The sequence below is a fragment of the Apus apus genome, chromosome 1, assembly GCF_020740795.1.
Source record: "Apus apus isolate bApuApu2 chromosome 1, bApuApu2.pri.cur, whole genome shotgun sequence".
In the NCBI taxonomy this organism is placed as follows: Eukaryota; Metazoa; Chordata; class Aves; order Apodiformes; family Apodidae; genus Apus; species Apus apus.
Window position 1 is genome coordinate 154,226,544 of NC_067282.1, and position 16,391 is coordinate 154,242,934.

The 16,391-nt window shown below is 51.8% G+C and overlaps 2 protein-coding genes across 3 annotated transcripts; one reads left to right on the forward strand and one right to left on the reverse strand.

Annotated features, from left to right (window-relative positions):
- Nucleotides 1–16: 16 nt before the first annotated feature.
- WBP2NL (WBP2 N-terminal like) lies at nt 17–10,263 on the forward strand. 2 transcript variants are annotated; one of them, XM_051637225.1, is made up of 8 exons: nt 17–102; nt 3,215–3,323; nt 3,867–4,002; nt 5,009–5,101; nt 5,897–6,115; nt 6,540–6,668; nt 7,036–7,112; nt 8,019–10,263. In XM_051637225.1, the coding sequence occupies exons 1-8, from the start codon at nt 44–46 to the stop codon at nt 8,064–8,066; spliced, it is 870 nt and encodes a 289-aa protein (XP_051493185.1). In that variant the 5' UTR covers nt 17–43; the 3' UTR covers nt 8,067–10,263. The 2 variants fall into 2 exon arrangements, with proteins under 2 accessions (XP_051493185.1, XP_051493197.1); XM_051637237.1 differs by lacking the exon at nt 6,540–6,668.
- Nucleotides 10,264–10,265: 2 nt separating this feature from the next.
- Nucleotides 10,266–15,741, reverse strand: NAGA (alpha-N-acetylgalactosaminidase). The gene is made up of 8 exons (XM_051637049.1): nt 15,548–15,741; nt 14,774–14,948; nt 14,491–14,668; nt 14,131–14,225; nt 13,326–13,487; nt 12,635–12,832; nt 12,281–12,424; nt 10,266–12,036 (listed from the first exon to the last, which is right to left on the reverse strand). Exons 1-8 carry the CDS (start codon nt 15,709–15,711, stop codon nt 11,854–11,856), a joined length of 1,299 nt encoding a protein of 432 aa, XP_051493009.1. The 5' UTR covers nt 15,712–15,741; the 3' UTR covers nt 10,266–11,853.
- Between the last annotated feature and the right edge of the window lie 650 nt (nt 15,742–16,391).

Below are 16,391 nucleotides of genomic sequence, written 5' to 3' on the forward strand. Positions count from 1 at the left end.
GGGGCGGTGTCACCGGGCGAGGGGCGTGGCCAGCCAGGGCAAGATGGCGCTGAACCGGAGCCACTCGCAGGACGGCGGTGTCGTCATCCCGAACGCTGAGAGGTAGCGGCGGGCCGGGGGCTGGGCTGGGCGGGGGGTGTTCCTGCCCTCTCCCCGTCCTGGCTGGGGGGCCCGGCGGTGGGAGGCAGCTCGGCCCCGCTGGGGCGGCCCCGGCCCGGCCCGGCCCGGCCCGGCCCGGCCCGGCCCGGCCCGGCCCGGGGGCTGCGGGGAAAGCTCCCCCCGGCAGGAGGGAGGGCCTGGGGCCGGTGGCGGGGAGCCGGCCTGGCTGGAGCTGCCCTCTGCTCCCTCCCTGCGGGGTCTTGGCGGCCCTTCGTGCGCTCCAGCGGGAATCCAGAGCGGAGAGAGCGAAGGACAAGCAGTTGGCCTTTTTTTGGGGGTGTGTGTGTGTGTCATACAGTTAGCGATGTCGGAGAGGCAGACCAGACAGGTTTTGGTCACCGAAGAAAGGAGAATTTGTCGTTAGAGGCGAGGCCTGAGGGGAGCAGGAGCCCTCCGAGGTGCTGCAGGAGGCCTCTCCGTCCCTCCCCAGCAGCCGCCCTGGCTGGCAGACCGGCTCGGCAGGCCTGGGCTTCCCTTCTGGTTGCGTTCCGGTGCTCCCAGCATCCTGGCCTTGGCTGGGGAAATCTCGGAAACCAGAGGCCCAGGAAAGGATCGCTGAGTCAGTTTGGGGGCTGGCAAACAATAGGAAAATACACTAAAGCAAATAAGTTCCTGTTACGGTTTGAGGGGGGCACAGACTCATTTTATGGTATCGATACGAGGATCTCCAACCTGGGAGGGTGGAGGGGAGTAATAGCAATTCTGTTCTCTGGTTTGTCCGGTCTCCTGAACCAAGACAACTCCAAATCATGTTGAGTTTGTAACTGACTACTAATACTTCAGTCAGGGAGGTCCTGCTGGTTTAAAAGGAGATCTCTCCTTCCTTGACCTCAAGCCGTTCTTCAAGGTGCTGCTTAGTCACAGGTGTGTGGTCCTCAGGGTGCACAGCCTGGGTGGGCACCGGGTGCAAACCAGTTCAGCAGCCTCATTACACCCGGTGGTGGTGGCCACATGTTATTTGCTTGTGTGAGTAGCTGGGAAGGAGGAAACATTGCAGTGACTATGTAGAAATTCCTCCTAATGAGGCAAAACTGGCACAAAACTCTGCTACAGGACATGGTTGAGGAAGTGTTCTGGTAGGATCTAAGCTGTTGAGAAGCTGGTTTTGTTTGGCTTAGAAGCAACTTTGCCTGTTTGAGTCTTGGAATTGAAAGGAGCTCTGCTACCCTGTCAGTCTGAGATGCTGCATCTAGCTCAACTATGCAGTAATGTCCCAGTAGAATTTCTTGGCCATCATGGATTTTTCTCATTAAAGGTAGACTTTCTAATGTCTTCCTCCTTGGGTACTTGCATTTTTCAGAAACATCTGTATTGTTATGTTTATCTCTTCCAACACAACCTGAAACTACAGGGCTTTTGGTTGTTCTCCCATACAGTGGTGCTGCTGATTTCCTCCCTTCCCCCAATAATTTTCCAATTTCCTGACTTGATCCAAGTTCCACAGTGTGCTGATCAGAATACGTAAGGCTTACTTTAGATCTGGCCTCTTCAAATTGTGTTGGGTTAGAGTTCTGTGTTTTGTTTTTCCATGCTCTTGAACCACGAAACACCTTGGAGCTTTCTGCCACTGTAACACACTGCAAGCTTGTCACCCCCAAGGCTCTTGTTTGTTCTGCAAATTTCCTTACTAGGTGGCATGTTTAGGACCTGCCCTGTAGATTCAATTACATTGAATGTTGCCTCTTTCATTTTTCCTGAAAAAATATTTAATTTTTTCAGGCACCTCCATGTCCCTGACCTTTCAGTGTTCACAGTTCTCATTTGGCTTTGTGTCATTAGTGAAATTCACTAATGTTCCCATAGATGTCCAATGATAATAGCCCTATTGCTGACATTACTGGCTCCTTGTTTCTTTCCTTAGCAGGGCGCTGTTTATTACAAATATTTACTTTAACCATGTGAAGCAGGGGCAGCAGGGAGGGTATCAGTGAAGCAACTTCCTCAGTTTTCACAGTGGGTGTGGCAGGGCTGTTTTTCTGTGCAGTGTCCAGTCCTGGATTTGAGCGTGGACTTGGAGAGAAAGGCTTGCTGTGAAATGATACCCTGGCTTCAAGGGGGTGGTTTCAGACACCCCAATCCATTGTGTGCTGGAGGCTCTTCTCAGGCAGAGAGAGGAATTCCTCAGCCTGATGGTTTTGGAAACTGTCCTGGTTTCACTGGGATAGAATTATAGCATCCATTTTCTGTTCAGGGAACTGCAGTTTTTGAGAAGACTGCAGTACTCGATTCTGTGAGAGCCAAGTCGATAAGACCCTTTGTTTGAGTTTGTGGCCAGCCATGGAATGCAGGTTTCCACAGTGATCAAGTTCTTCAGCAGTTCCTAACCAGCCAGGTGCTAGGGCCAGGAGGAGTGAAAGTTAAAGCAGGTGACCCAAGCTGGCCAACAGAAGTGTTCCATACCGTAAATATCACCCTCACTATAAATTGGGAAGTTTGCTGGGGACTGGCCTTTTCCTCAATGGCCACCATCCCTGGAGGGTCTCACCTATCGTTCTGCTCCCCAAGGCCTGTTCCTCTGTTTGCTCTGGAACTGTGCTGCTCCCAGGGTTTGGCATCACATCTGGCATTCACAGCTGGGAGCTCACAGCTCTTGACCACTGTATGGGTTGAGTATAACTTTTTATTTCAGGTTAGTATTGGGATTAATAGTAGTTCTTCATCGTTTTATTAAATCTGTTTTCATTTCAACCCACGGGTCTCCTCCTTGTTGTTTTTTTTTTTCCCAATTCCCCTTCTTGGGTGGGGAGGGGTCATTGAATGGTAGAAGAACTGCCTAAATGTGGGCAGGGACTGAAAGAGAAACTGACATTTAAAGCTTGCCTTTGTGGAGGAGGAGCAGGGCTTTTCCCAGGTGAGAGGATGAATTCTTCTACTCTGCTTAAGTCATCCCTCTCCATTCAAAGAAAAAATGTCAGGGCCTACATCAGAACTGTGTCTTCTGGGATAATCAGAGTTTTGGGTGTGCTGTCCCCTTCCCTGTGTCATGCTGGGTGAGGGGTAGGGTGTCAGAGCTGCTGCTGAGTTTGTCTCCAATTTGTCTGGTTTCCTCCTGTAGTGTTCTCAAACAGTGCAAAGATGTGGAGCTCTCCTTCAGTGACGTGACAGGCAAGCCTGAAGCCTTCAGGGGCACCAAGAAAGGGATGCTGTATCTCACCCCTTACAGGGTAAGTCTGATGCCACCAGGGCAGCTTTTTTCTCAAGGGATCTTATGGACTTCAGACTGAAATCCTAGTTGGTGACAGAATAAGTGATTTTGTTATGGGAGGAAAGGTTGAGAGTACTAGGTTAGAGAAGGGGAGGTGGAAATAGGATAATTGGTGCTTGTTTCACAATCCCTACTCTCTACGAGGCAGATGCAGTCCCAGAAATTGCTGTCTGGAGAATGTATTTCATACAATGTGTCAATCAGTATTACTTTATTTGAAAACTGCCATTGCTTATTCCTAAAAAGCAACAATAAAACTCCCTAAACATGCACCCATGTTTTCAGCAGGGTATTATTTTGCAGCATATATGCTTCAGGCAGCTGAGCCATGTTCCATAAATCCATTTGGGATCCCACAATACTAAAGCTGTGAAATAACATGGTGCATATGGATGCTTGGAGTTAAGTTACCCATGTTGTGGATGCTGCTGCAGCTAGAACTCCATGACCACCCTCTACATCTAAACCAGGTGATCCAGAGGCGTTCCCTCCTCTCTTGCAGATGATCTTCGTGTCGAAGGGCAAGGATCCCATGCTGTCTTTCATGATGCCATTTTACTTGGTGAAGGGATGCTCCATCGAGCAGCCTGTTTTCTCTGCCAATTACATCAAAGGACAGATTCAGGCCGAGGCAGGAGGTATGGGGTGGGTCTTCTGGATTATGGATCAGCCCTCTCTTGGGCTGAAATCATACTAATTTAAAGTGTTGGATCTCCGAGGACATGACTGTATCCATGGTGGATGTTTTTCTTATATTCCTGCCCTTTGTTTGTCCCCAAGAGACTCTCTCTACTTCTGCTAATGTAATTGTTAGTCATACAAGGAAGATAAAACTTACTTTATGAAATGTTTTCTTTTGAACACATCTTTTTCTTTTAAAAAATAATCCCCCAACAAAAAACAACCCCCGCCCCCAAAACCCCTCAAACACAATACCAAAAACCCCATATAAAATGAAGCGTTCTTATCCTGCAGTGTCGTCTCCTCCTTGCTTTTTATCTGAGAAATTGCTATTATACCAGGGCATTTATAATCTGTCTGAGTTTCTGTGGGTCAAAGAGATTAAAATTGTTGCATTTGATTTAAATCCTAGCTCGAGTTGCAGATCTGATCTGTAGTGCACTGAGGTCAGCAATAAAACTTCATTTGAGGGCTTTTGATTAAAATCCCCAGTGAATTATGTGTTCTTTCTTTACAATGTGTTCATTATTAGGTTCTATTAAATCTCTCAGGAAAGGACAAAACACCCTAATATCTAGAGGAGGCTGCTTCTGCATAGCTATAGTGTGGATTGTCTTTTAAAGGGTAAAGAAATTAATTCCTTAACTTCTTGAGATTCCGTTTTGGGGGACATCTGACAGCAGTGCCACAATTCTTTCCCCCTGGGGATATCATGCAAAATAGTTTTGAAATTAAGAAGGAGAAAAAGTTTGGAGTATTAACTGGTTTAGAATCATAAAATGGTTTGGGTTGGAAGGAACCTTAAAGATCATCTAGTTCCAACCCCTCTGCATGGGCAGGGACGCCTCCCACTAGACCAGGTTGCTCAAAGTCCTGTCCAAGCTGGCCTTGAACAGTTTTGCTGGCTTGACTTCTACTGTGGAGGTCAATGGTCTGTTTCAACTCTACTTCTCTCTCTCCTAGGTGGCTGGGAAGGGCAGGGGACGTTTAAACTGACTTTCAACAGTGGAGGAGCCATTGAGTTTGGACAGCTGATGCTCAAAGCTGCCTCTAGTGGTAAGGGGTCTTCAGAGCCTGCAGTTCATCCGTGGTTGGCTGAGCTAGTTAAGAGAATAGTGCTCTTTTTGAACTCTGCGGGCTGGGGAAGAGGGGTACTCTATGCACACTTCCACAGCAGTGTTGTGAGGTGTCTTTCCAGGGGAACTTTTGTTTTCCCTTCCAGTCCTTTTCTGTATTTCATTGTGCAATCAGAATATTCTGAAGTTTGTCCTTCTGAGGTGGACCACCTTCTTCTGCACAAGCTTATTCCTCCTGGAATAAAGATTATATATACGATGGTGAAAAATTGATTCACTTACCTACCCTCAGTTCAATCCTATAATGGATAGTGGAGTAAGATGGGGGAAGTTAACATGGGGGGGATAAATGTAAAAGAATAACTTTGATCTAAAACTTTCAAATGGGGAAAAATGTACAGTTTTTTATTGATTCAAAAGTTTTATTCTTAAAAAAATGGGCATTTTTTAAGTGTACTTTTTTTTAATCTGATAAAAAACTTGAAAAAGGAGGGAAAACCACGCTACTGATGCTTTAGAACGGTCTTTTCTTCCAGCAGTGGGAGCTCTGTGGTGGGACTGGTACCTGCTGGTATTTTTGCAGCTGGTTTCCTCCAGCAGCCTGTGAATGTGCAGTGAGGAGACTAATGCTTTTCAAGCGCGGGGTTTTGCTGGGACTGTACAGTGAATTCAGGTGATGGGAAATGGTGCTGCATGAACAGGGCTGTTTTCCTTTTATTCTGTGTGTTTACCTGCAACAAAAGGGTGTCTGGCTTACTAAACATGTGCTCCTTAGCTTCCAGTGGCGTTCCTCTCCAGAACCCCGGCTATGGCTATACACCTGTGCCAGGAGGATATGCACCTGCTCCGCCTGCTCCAGGGGGCTATGCACCTATGCCGGGAGGCTATGCTGCTCCTCCGCAACCAAACGGACCATATCCTTATGCACCACCTCCAATGAATGCCTACGGACTTGCTCCACAGCCCACAGGATACCCATATGCCCAGACTCCAGGTTTGGAAGTTGTATAAGGATGACTGACAGCGTGTGTTTGGTGTTAGTTGTAAAGAAATCACAATGGGGATATGGTGGTATGGGGAGGGTTACTCTAGTTTTGTCTCTGTCAAGGATCCTTGTCCTTGCAAAAAGCTGTCACATGCTGTTGATCACACCTGTGTGTCTCTATAGTTGCAGCTGGATGGGAGGTGAAAATGTTGTTTGTAAATTGTACTGCCACTTGGCAGAGAATGGTTGCCTGCTGGCATGACAATCATTAGCCAAATGTCAAATCCCTGCTGTCTGCATCCCTTCCAAGCCTGCAGAGCTTTCCTCACTGCTGCTTTTGTCCAGGGCTAATGTGCTGCTGGGCCTGTGAGCTCTTTTCCCCTCTGCCCCATTGCCACAGTCTGAAGCCTCAATTTGGTATCATCTCTTTCAGGTATTTACCCACCACTTCCAAACATGAACTCCATGTATGTGCCACCTCCTCCCCCCTACTCCAGCCCATCTCCTGCAGGACCCTCAGCCCCCTCAGCTCCTGCAGCCTGGGTGGGCCCGGGGATGCCAGGTAAATGGGACTGGAGGGCTGCCAGTGTGCAGGTGCAAAAGGGGACAGGGATGTGGATCATGGTGTGGGCACAGCCTGGAGTGAGGAAGCTGCTGTTAGTGCAGGAGCTCAAAGTCATCTTGATCTATTGTCTGAAATAGCAGAGTGTGGGGGAAGCTGCTCAGCCTGTGGCCCAGCTCTGGCCGTCTTGCAGCTTTCCTTGACTGCTCTGAATTCAAACCCAGCTTCCTGTGGTTGCTCTTGGCTCTTTGGCTGTTTGTCAACCCCTCAAAAGAGCTGTGGCTGGGGAGGAGGCTCTGGGGCCGGGTCCACTGCCTAAGGCATGTAGATGAGTCTCCTACATTTGCTGCTCCTCCTTCCTTTCTAGGAGACAGTAAGGCCATGGAAGCTGCTTCCAGTGCGTACTACAACCCTGCCAACCCACACAATGTGTATATGCCCATGGTGAGTACCACACCTGTGGCCTGTGTGTGCCTACTCCCTCTTCTGTCACTACCAGAGACAGTGGCCTGCCTTCCTGGCAAAGTCTAATGTGCCTTCATATCGAGCATGCACAGAAAGTATGCCTTTTCCTGAGAGGGGGGCACAGATGTTGGTCCCACAAAGAAGGCTTGTCAAATCCTTCAGGAAAGGAGGAGGGCCATAAGATTCATCCAGTAGCAGCCGTTTGGTACTTGTCTTACTCTTAAAGGCATAGCAAACTTGCATGGGCACAGAGAACAGACAGAGCTCTTTGCTTCCTTTGGGCCTGAAAGTGGGGAACATGAAAAGAAAAACGGGTTGCTTAAGGATGAAAGCATTTGGGTTTCTCTTTCTTTTTTTTTTTTTTCTGGGCTCTGTGGAGACTGGAAGGCCTCCTGCAGTTCATTCAGCAGCAGCAGCTGGTAGGTAGGCTGCAGCCTACATCGGGTACGTGACAGCCAGTCTGTGCCCTTGACTGCCTCGTGTGGCTCTGGTGGGCTGGAGACTTATGGAGCAGCAGAGCTGGCCCTCAGCCCAGGAGCTTGCTGTCTGCTGGGTCAGAGCTGTGACCATCAACAAAGCCCTGGAAGTGAAGGGAGGGTGGTGATTAAAACCTTTTAAAACCTATTTTAAACCTATTAAGTGGTCTGTTTGCAACAGCCCATTTGTTACCTGGTTTTGAGGGGATCTTCACTAGAAAAATTAGGGGAGGCAGCATATATCCTGGAGCATAACTGATACTAGAGAGGAAGTGACAGCTTAAAACACAGTGCCTGGCTCTGTAGCTTGCTGAAGATCAGTCATTTCTTGGAAGCCAAGCCTGGGAATGCCTGGGAGGAGCTTGTCATAAAACAAGCAGGGTTGTTAACTCTGTTCTATCTCCCTCAGGATCAGCCACCTCCTTATGCACCTCCTGAGGATAAGAAGAACAACTAACAGAAGGAAATGGCAACCAGCGTCCCACAGTTTCTCTCTCCCTGAAGACACCTTGGCTGTTACTACCCCCTCGGGTTAGCCTATCTCGAGGTCTCTGTATGTATACAATGTATGTAGTGCTGGGCAGCTGAGCACCTGGCCCTTCTTAAACCTTTTGTTGGTGGCAATACAAGGTGGATCAACAGCACTTTCCTGCTTATTTGCTTTATCTCATGGGGTCGAAGCACTAACCTTTTGCTCTGTCATTGGCTTGAGGAGAGAGATGGACTTCTGAAACGACCAGTAGACTACATCACTCATCTAGGACTAAAATATGAAGGCTCTGGGATCTTGGAGTAAAACTACACAGAATGTCAAACTTCTGACTTCTTCTGAAGCACCATCCAAAGGGAAAGGTATAGAGAGCCACGAGGTTCCTTCTGTAGACCCTTTGGGTGACCCAGAAATGCGTTAAATTTCCTCAAATTCTAGCACAGCTCAGCATGAGATGGGACTCTGGAAATCCTATATCATGCTGGAAGCCTTTGTTTTGTATCCTGGACTAACAGTTATGGTGTGATGATCTTGGGAAGTGGATCGTAAGAAACACTGAAGCATTTGGCTGTGCGAGAGGGAGGGGAAGAGGCCCCAGTCAGCCTGCCTTTGTAGGCATTGAATAGAAAAGCAAACAAAGCTGTGCTGCAGGGCACTGAGCAGAGGGCAGGCATGCGACTCAGTGTTACTTTCTCTGTCCTGGAAGCGGGTTCCACATCCGTGCAATGATCCTCTGTCAAGCAGCTGTTCCTCAAGCCTAATGGAGTCAAGTGCTGCACGGGAGGCTGCTTGCCTCCCAGCAAAATACGTTCCAGGAAGAAGATGACCTGGCACCAGCCGTCAGGAGACGTGTCCCCCAGCACTGGCTCCCCCTGCTGAGAGAACTTGCACTGCGTGCCAGCTCCACAGGGGGAAACCAGCCTTCCTCTCTTCCTTGGGCTGCTGCAGCCAGGGCCTATGTGCCGACATGGGAGCAGCGTGGGCAGGTGCATGCTGGAACACGGGAGTGAGGCTGCTTAGGGATGCCGTGCCCTCTCTCAGCTGGGAGCTGCTGTCTGGTGTTGGTAATGCTCAGCTCTCGTGCAGAGACTGGCAGCTCAGCCATAACCTTTCCTTCTTCCGTAGGACATGGTGCCATTAAACCCACTGCAGAGAGTCTTTTTAATTTGGTGGAGACCCTGGTGATACTTTAGATATGGGATGATCATAGTTCTTCCTGCCTTCACAGTGAAGGGGAAAGTGTTTTCCCTCTTGCTTCCCTGTGTGCCAGGACTTTCCTGCAAGCCAGGCTGGTACAACTTGGAGTGTGAATTTCTGAAGCAGCCCTGTGTGTGGGGAAGTAAATTTCCTTAACTATAAACACCTTTTATGTTTGAATTAGAAATATTCTAAGAACTCTGTATTTAAAACAAAACAACAAAAAAACAACCATGAATGTTTGTAACTTTTTGCACTTTAATACAGGAGTGTTGATACCTTTAGCTGCTTGTTCACTGTTATGTGTGTTGACTTTCATTCCTGCCTCCTGCACAGAAGGTTGGAACAAACTACAGCCACTGGTGGTGTTCCCTTGGGTCAGCTGTGGGCCAGTCCTTTCTTCTTGGTGCATGGCAAAACTGGACCTGGAATCAAGTAACTGGGGGGAGAGAAGAAGATGAGGGTCATCATCTTGCTGCCTGGAGAGAGTTGAAGGCTGGTTTTTGCCTTTGCTCTCGCTCAGGTACCCCAAACTGGCACATCCTCATGGCGTCAGGGCAGGCACCACTGCATTTGGCAGGAGCTGGATCACCACCGTGCTGCTCTGTATGGCTGTGTTTGCAGCACCTCTTCTGTGCACACCTACTGCCAGAGGAAAGGCCTGTCTCTAAGATAAACTCCTTGCTAGCTGTTGGGTTTTTTTTCAGTGAGGGAACAAAAAGACATGGTAAAGAGTAATGGCACTTAACTGTGAACTGTGAAATAGGTTTCCCCTTGTGCCAAGGAAAGTTATTTCCCTGCTGAACATGATGGAACTCTGGAAAGCCATTTCCTACTCGGCATCAGTCCAGCCTCTGACATGAAACCAGTTCTGTTTCTTTGCATAGTTGTTCCTGTTTTGAGATAATTACCCTCTAATCCTACATTAATCAACTAACAACACTGAATAAACATGAAACAGAGAGCATGTGACCTGCTTCCCCTTTATTTCAAATAATTTGTCTCCATCATTCCCCAAGAACAAAGCCCGCTCCCATATAGCAACATGAAATGCACTTGTCCTTCCTTCTTAGAACTGCATCGTGTTCAGTCTCTTGCTGCTGCACTTGGATAAAGCTTCTGGAAGTGGGCAGAATCATACCCTTCAGCATCTGAACAGAAGGAGGAAACTTCACCCCCCCAGTCTAAAATGTGGTATTTCCCCAGTCTGAGGCTTAATCTTGTGTTGGTCTCACTGGGCTGCAATCCTCAGAGGCAATCTTCATGAATGTCACACTCCTTCTGGGAGCAGTGGGGATAGGCCACGTCTCCCCTAAAACTCCTCCACAAGATGTGCACTGTTACTGTACAAAGGTGAAGCTGTTGAGACTTCTGGAGTCTGTCCTGCCACTCACTTCCACTGTATTAGCACTGGCTCCTCCTCAGGATGGAGCTGTGGATGTAGCTGCCCTTAGAAGGGGGAGCCTTTCCCTGAGAAACCCTGAGTTTTTAGCCTGCTGGAGTTAGCAGGAATTGCCCACTAGAGCAGGAACAGAATGCAATTTACACCTCAGAGACACCTGCAAACATCTCCAAACTCAAAAGATGACCTCAACGGACCATGGGCATCTTTCCAACACCACTGCTGCACAACACACTACAGCTCTGCAGCTTTTGGTGCTGTACACAGCAGGGCTGCTGGTGTTGTGTGGCCAATGGAGGTTTTTGCTCTGCTATAAACTGGTACCAGATCAAATACAATGCTGGCATGCATGCTAGGCTGCAGTAGCACTCACCTCCAGCATCCTGGCAACAGGACCAGGCTTGCAAGAAAAGCCTCTCTGCACAGAAGCATCATGCCTACAGGACCTCTTGGTCCCGGGGAGGGTACACAGGAAGGGTGCAGTCCTACTGAGCCCCTTATCCTAAGCCAAGCTGATTACAGGATCATAGAATCATCATTAAAAAAAAAAAATAGAATCGTTTTGGTTGGAAAAGACCTTGAAGATCATTAAGTCCCACCATTAACCCAGCACTGCCAAATCCACCACTAAACATGTCCCTAAGCATCACATCTGCATGTCTTTTACCAAGAAGGTGACTAGGTCTGATCCTTGAGGCTAACATCATCATATATGGGTGTGTGTTATGTATGTGTCGTGTGTGTGTCATGTGTCTGCCACCAAGATACTGAAGCATCCAAAGCCTTTCTATAGGCATAGCTCAAACAGCCTCTGCAGTGGTTGGTGGTACTCTGTTCCAAGCAGTGAAGTGCTCAGGTGGCAGAGCTGACAAACTCCAGCAGCATCTGGACTCTGCTAGTACAGCATCTTCCACGGGAAGATCTCAAAGGGCTTTGCAGCCACCAAGGAATCACACTCTGCACACCAGAGGCGGATAACCAGAATTTCTGCTTTACGCAGAGTAGGCACCATCAAGCTGGTACCAGAATGACCTGATGGTCACTCCCTGGCACTGCTGGGGAAAGGCAGTTGTGCAGTGAAGAGCCACATGCCCCAGAGTCTCGAGGCTCCCACCAGCACTGACACACACACACACCCCCATCCGCTGAGCCTCATCACAGCAGGACCGGGCGGAAACCCTCGCCAGGACCTGGCTGTCTGAGAATGTGCCAGGGCTGTGCTGGGAGCACCGTGGGGACGAGATACCACATCACCACCCCTGAGGGGTTAATAACCACCGAGAAGCTGTCTCCTGACTTCAAGCCGCTGATGATCTTCCCGCTGTACACGTCTGCTACCTGGAAGAGAAAGATGGCGGCTACCAGGATTTCCACAGACCTTTCATCTTGAGGTCCAGCTGTGGTCACTGACATGGCATGGTGGGATGGGGCATGGCAGCAGACAACAGGAGGGCAACCCAATGGGCGGCTACCCCTTCATCCCCCCAGAAAAGGGTACAAGGTGTCAACGGGGGAAGCTGGAAAGAGGAAGATCCTGGTGCTGTGGGGCTGCCCAGCCACACAGCGTGCCAGTGGGGCTCACCTCATACACACCATCCTGGGGGAAGTGGAGCTTGGCCAGGCTAGTGGTGTAGCGGAAGGGCATATCTGTCCTCCGGCTGAAGAAGACAAGAGCACTGGCACCCTGCGACAGCGGGCGCAGGAACACTTCAATGTGGGATTTCTCCTAGGGGTGGGAATGGGTGAGTGAGGCAGAGCTTCTGGGACAAGGACTGGCCCATAACTTCTGACCTTGCCTTGCGGAGCTGCTATGCCAGCAGGTTCAGCCTTCCTGCTCATGTTTCTTTGCATCACCTCCCTCTCCCTCCTTATTGTGACCCCCCCACCCCATGCACCTCCTGCCTGCACTCTCAAGCACATCTGCCTTCCCCCTAACCTTGACAATCCTGCGCCCCTGGATTCCCAGGGGGTCCTGGTTGATCTGGATCATCAGGCGGTTCTGCAGGATCTCCTTGGCGCTTGGGGAGATGGAGCGGAGATCTGTGGACATGAGGAGCGGAGCTGCCATCACTGTCCACAAGGCCATCTGGGAGCGGGACTGCTCAAAGCTAAGGCCAAAGTTTCCAATGATGAGCTGGAGAGGAGAGGGAGGAAAAGACAGAAGAGGCAGAAAAGGGTTAGAAACTTGTCTGCTTGTCACCGTTGGTGATGCTGCCGCTTGCTGGGGGGGAAACCCCACACTTGCTAGGTGCTGAGCCAAACAACATATGGGAAACATCACACATGCTTTTGCTTCCCCTCAAGCAGCCTATCACTGTGGGGACATCCCACCACTGCTAGGTGCTGAGCCACCAGCACACATTCAAACATGCTCACTAACACCCTCTGCTTCACCACTATACCCCCTCAGGCTGTAAAAGGAAGGACAAGGACACCTGGACAGGTACACTCGAGCAGTGACAAGTTTGTTGCAACTACAGGCATTTCCCACAACTTCACTCAGGGTAAAATGAGCTTTGCCTCTCTGAAGCGAAAGGGCTCCTGCTCCTGGTGCTCTTCCTTCACCCTGGCCCTAGAAGGGGATCCCTGGAGGTGCCCTGGCCAGGGCACCCACCACCCAGCCGCACCATGTCAGGGTCATTCCAGTGGCCAGGGCCAGCCACTGGCTGCAGCACATCCTGGTGTTCAGAGAACCAGTCCACGATGGAAAGCACACTGTCCCAGGAGTCCTGGATGTCTTCATAGTTACGCCACAGGTTGCAGAACTTTGCCAGGATGGTGTAGTTCACCTGGAGAGGAGCACAGGGTTAGGCAGGAGGGAAAAAGGACTAGGTCTGCAAAGTGGGGGAGAAGGGGAAGCCAGATTTGTTGAGAGCTGCAGCATCCAGCTGTTCGGTGTTTTTAAAGCACAGAGATGTGCAGAAGCAAAACGTAATGAAGGAGGTATCCCAGTATCACTGAGCACATTCCAGTATGACAGGAAGTCTGGCAAAACAACCACAGAGACTATGGGGGAAAACCATCAGCTGCAAGAATAGGGGAAGCTTGGGATTTACTCAGAAGGTGAAAGAGGAAATATATAAATGCAATCAATTATTAAAAAACATTACTAGGAGGAACATCCTATTTGAAGCACTTAAATCAGACAGGACCTGTCTCAGAAGAACAGACTCCCAGGACCATCCCCACACCAGCTGAGAGGGATGGAGAGGCCCTTCTTCCCCCAAAATCCCATAATCTAGCCATGCTAGGAACCCTAGATGTCTCCAGATGCCTGACAGGGAAGACGTATCCCCTCCAGAGACCTGCAGCCCCATCCTACGAGGGGCAGAGAGACAAACAGGGTGTAGCCCCTGGCTCCTGTAGCTCCAACAAGACCTCCCTCAAGGCAAGGGGAGATGGGAAAGAGCCACCAGAGGAGACAATGCTCACCTTGGGGGGGAGGCCCCCCTGATACGCTGGCCAGCTGCAGGAGTAGACAATAGGGCGGCCTGTGGCATTCAAGGCCCTCGCCATTTCTGGGTAGCCTTAGGGAGAGAAGATGACAACTGGTGAAGGAGACAGCTGGCAGCAGCCTGTGTTCACAGCCTGCCCAGTCAGGGGAACCCCAAGCCAGTCTGGTCTCCTGCCTTACACCACCTCTAGGGCTCTTAAGCTGACTCCTCTTTGCTAAGGAGCTGCAATAGGAGATGCAAGGGAAGAACCAAAGCTGGCCAAACATTTCTGCGTATGGCCAACTGCCCTGACTGAAGCAGTGAGGGGAGAAATGCCAGCCAGTCAGGGAGCCTTTACCCTCCTCCTGCTCCTTTCCTGATGAGTAGCACCCATCCAGCTTCAACATGTCCACACCCCACTCCGCAAAGGTGTGAGCGTCCTGCTCCACGTAGTCCAGCGTGGTGCCGGGGTAGCCCCCACAGGTGTGGGTGCCCAGGTCGCCGTAAATGCCCAGCTTCAGGCCCCGGGCGTGGACCTACAAGGGAAGGAGAGCTGCAAGGAGGGGATGAGGGGGTCCGAGGTGCCTCCTGGGAACCAGGTGGCATGGGGACACAGAGACCACCACCCAGTGGGAACTCACGTAGTCAGCCAGGGCCTTAATCCCACTGGGAAACCTCTCAGGGTCAGGAACCAGGCGTCCTGCCGCATCCCGCTGCTTGGCAGACCAGCAGTCATCAATGTTGATGTACTCATAGCCCAGCTCCCTCCAGCCGTCCTCCGCCAGGCGGTCTGCCATCTCGAAGAAGAGCCTCTCACTGTGGATTGGGGGGACAGGGACATGGCAGGCCGAGCACCTGTGCCCTCTGTACCCCACCAGCTGCAGGCAGCCAGCAGGCTTGGGGGCCGACTTGGAGGCTCTGGAGAGGCAGTCACCGCAGGGCTGTCCCGCACCATATGGGAGGATCTCCGGGGCTCTCGTTTGAAGCCCATCCATGTCTCGTTCATTGATCCCACCGAGGGGAAAGCACAAAGCCTGGCCACATCCTCCAGCACCGCGGGGGTCTCCAGCCCAAGCACTGGGGGACCTGAGCCCCCCCCGCCTCCCACACATCATGCTCCCCGAGATCCCACAGCTGCAGGGCTCACCCCAGGAACACAGACGGAGCCAGAGCCGCCTTAGACCTGATGCCCGACCCCACCATCCACCCTCTCCGGCCCAGGCATCACCCCGTCCACCCATCCGGGGGCAGACCCCGGACACGAGCCCGGCGCTTCCAAGGTTCCCTGGGGCAGGAGGCACACAGGACAAACCCCCCCCTTGGAGCCAAGGAGGGAGGATGCCGAGCCCCTCCTTGGCAGGGAGCCCCGGGGAAGGGGCGGGAGGGCTCCCCGCGCCGCTCCCCGCCCCGCTGACCTGATGCAGTTTCGGGGATCGGTCTGGCAGTCCACGTTGCAGCGGAACCTCTCCCAGGCCAGCCAGCCCATGGGGGGGGTGAGCGCCAGCCCGTTCTCCAGGGCCACGGAAGGCAAGGCCAGGGCCAAAGCCAAGGCCAGACCGCTCAGCACCGTCAGCCACATCGTCCGCACCGCCGCCAGGGCACGAACTGCCTGTCCCCACCCCTTCCCCGCTCACATGATGCCGCCCGCACCGTCTGACCGCCCGCCCCCTTCTCCTCCCGCCCGCCCGGCTCGGCCCCGCCCAGCCCGGCAGGACAGGGAACTGCAGCCAGACCCGCGGCGCCCCGCGGCCGCCCTGCCCCGCCGGTACCATCCCCCGCCCTGCCCCGCCGGTACCGAGCCCATCGCTGCTGCACCCCCCGCCCTGCCCCGCCGGTACCATCCCCCGCCCTGCCCTGCCGGTACCGAGCCCATCGCTGCTGCATCCCCCGCCCTGCCCCGCCGGTACCATCCCCCGCCCTGCCCCGCCGGTACCGAGCCCATCGCTGCTGCATCCCACGGCTAGTGCACCGTGCGGCTGCTGTGCCCCATTACCCTGCTGGAATTGCACTCCGTTGGCATCGCACCCCACCGCTGCTGCATCCCGAAACTGCTGCACCCTGTCAATATCACACGCTGACGGTGTTGCACCCCGATTCTGTTGCACCCCATAGCTGCTGCACCCTATCAGTACTGCATCCCTGCTGGTGCTGCTGCACCCCATTGCACCCCACTGCTGCTGCACGCTATAACTGTTGCAAGCTCTCAGTATTCAACCCAGTCAGTATGCACCTCACGGCTGTTGCAGGCCATTGCACCCC

Coding starts and splice junctions, on each gene's coding strand:
- WBP2NL (XM_051637225.1), top strand. CDS start 44: ATGGCGCTGAACCGGAGCCACTCGCAGGACGGCGGTGTCGTCATCCCG. Junction 5,102..5,896: donor GCTCAAAGCTGCCTCTAGTG/GTAAGGGGTCTT, acceptor TGTGCTCCTTAG/CTTCCAGTGGCGTTCCTCTC. Junction 6,669..7,035: donor GGTGGGCCCGGGGATGCCAG/GTAAATGGGACT, acceptor CTTCCTTTCTAG/GAGACAGTAAGGCCATGGAA.
- NAGA (XM_051637049.1), bottom strand. CDS start 15,711: ATGTGGCTGACGGTGCTGAGCGGTCTGGCCTTGGCTTTGGCCCTGGCC. Junction 14,669..14,773: donor TTAAGGCCCTGGCTGACTAC/GTGAGTTCCCAC, acceptor CTTCCCTTGTAG/GTCCACGCCCGGGGCCTGAA. Junction 13,488..14,130: donor AGGGGGGCCTCCCCCCCAAG/GTGAGCATTGTC, acceptor GCTCCTCTCCAG/GTGAACTACACCATCCTGGC.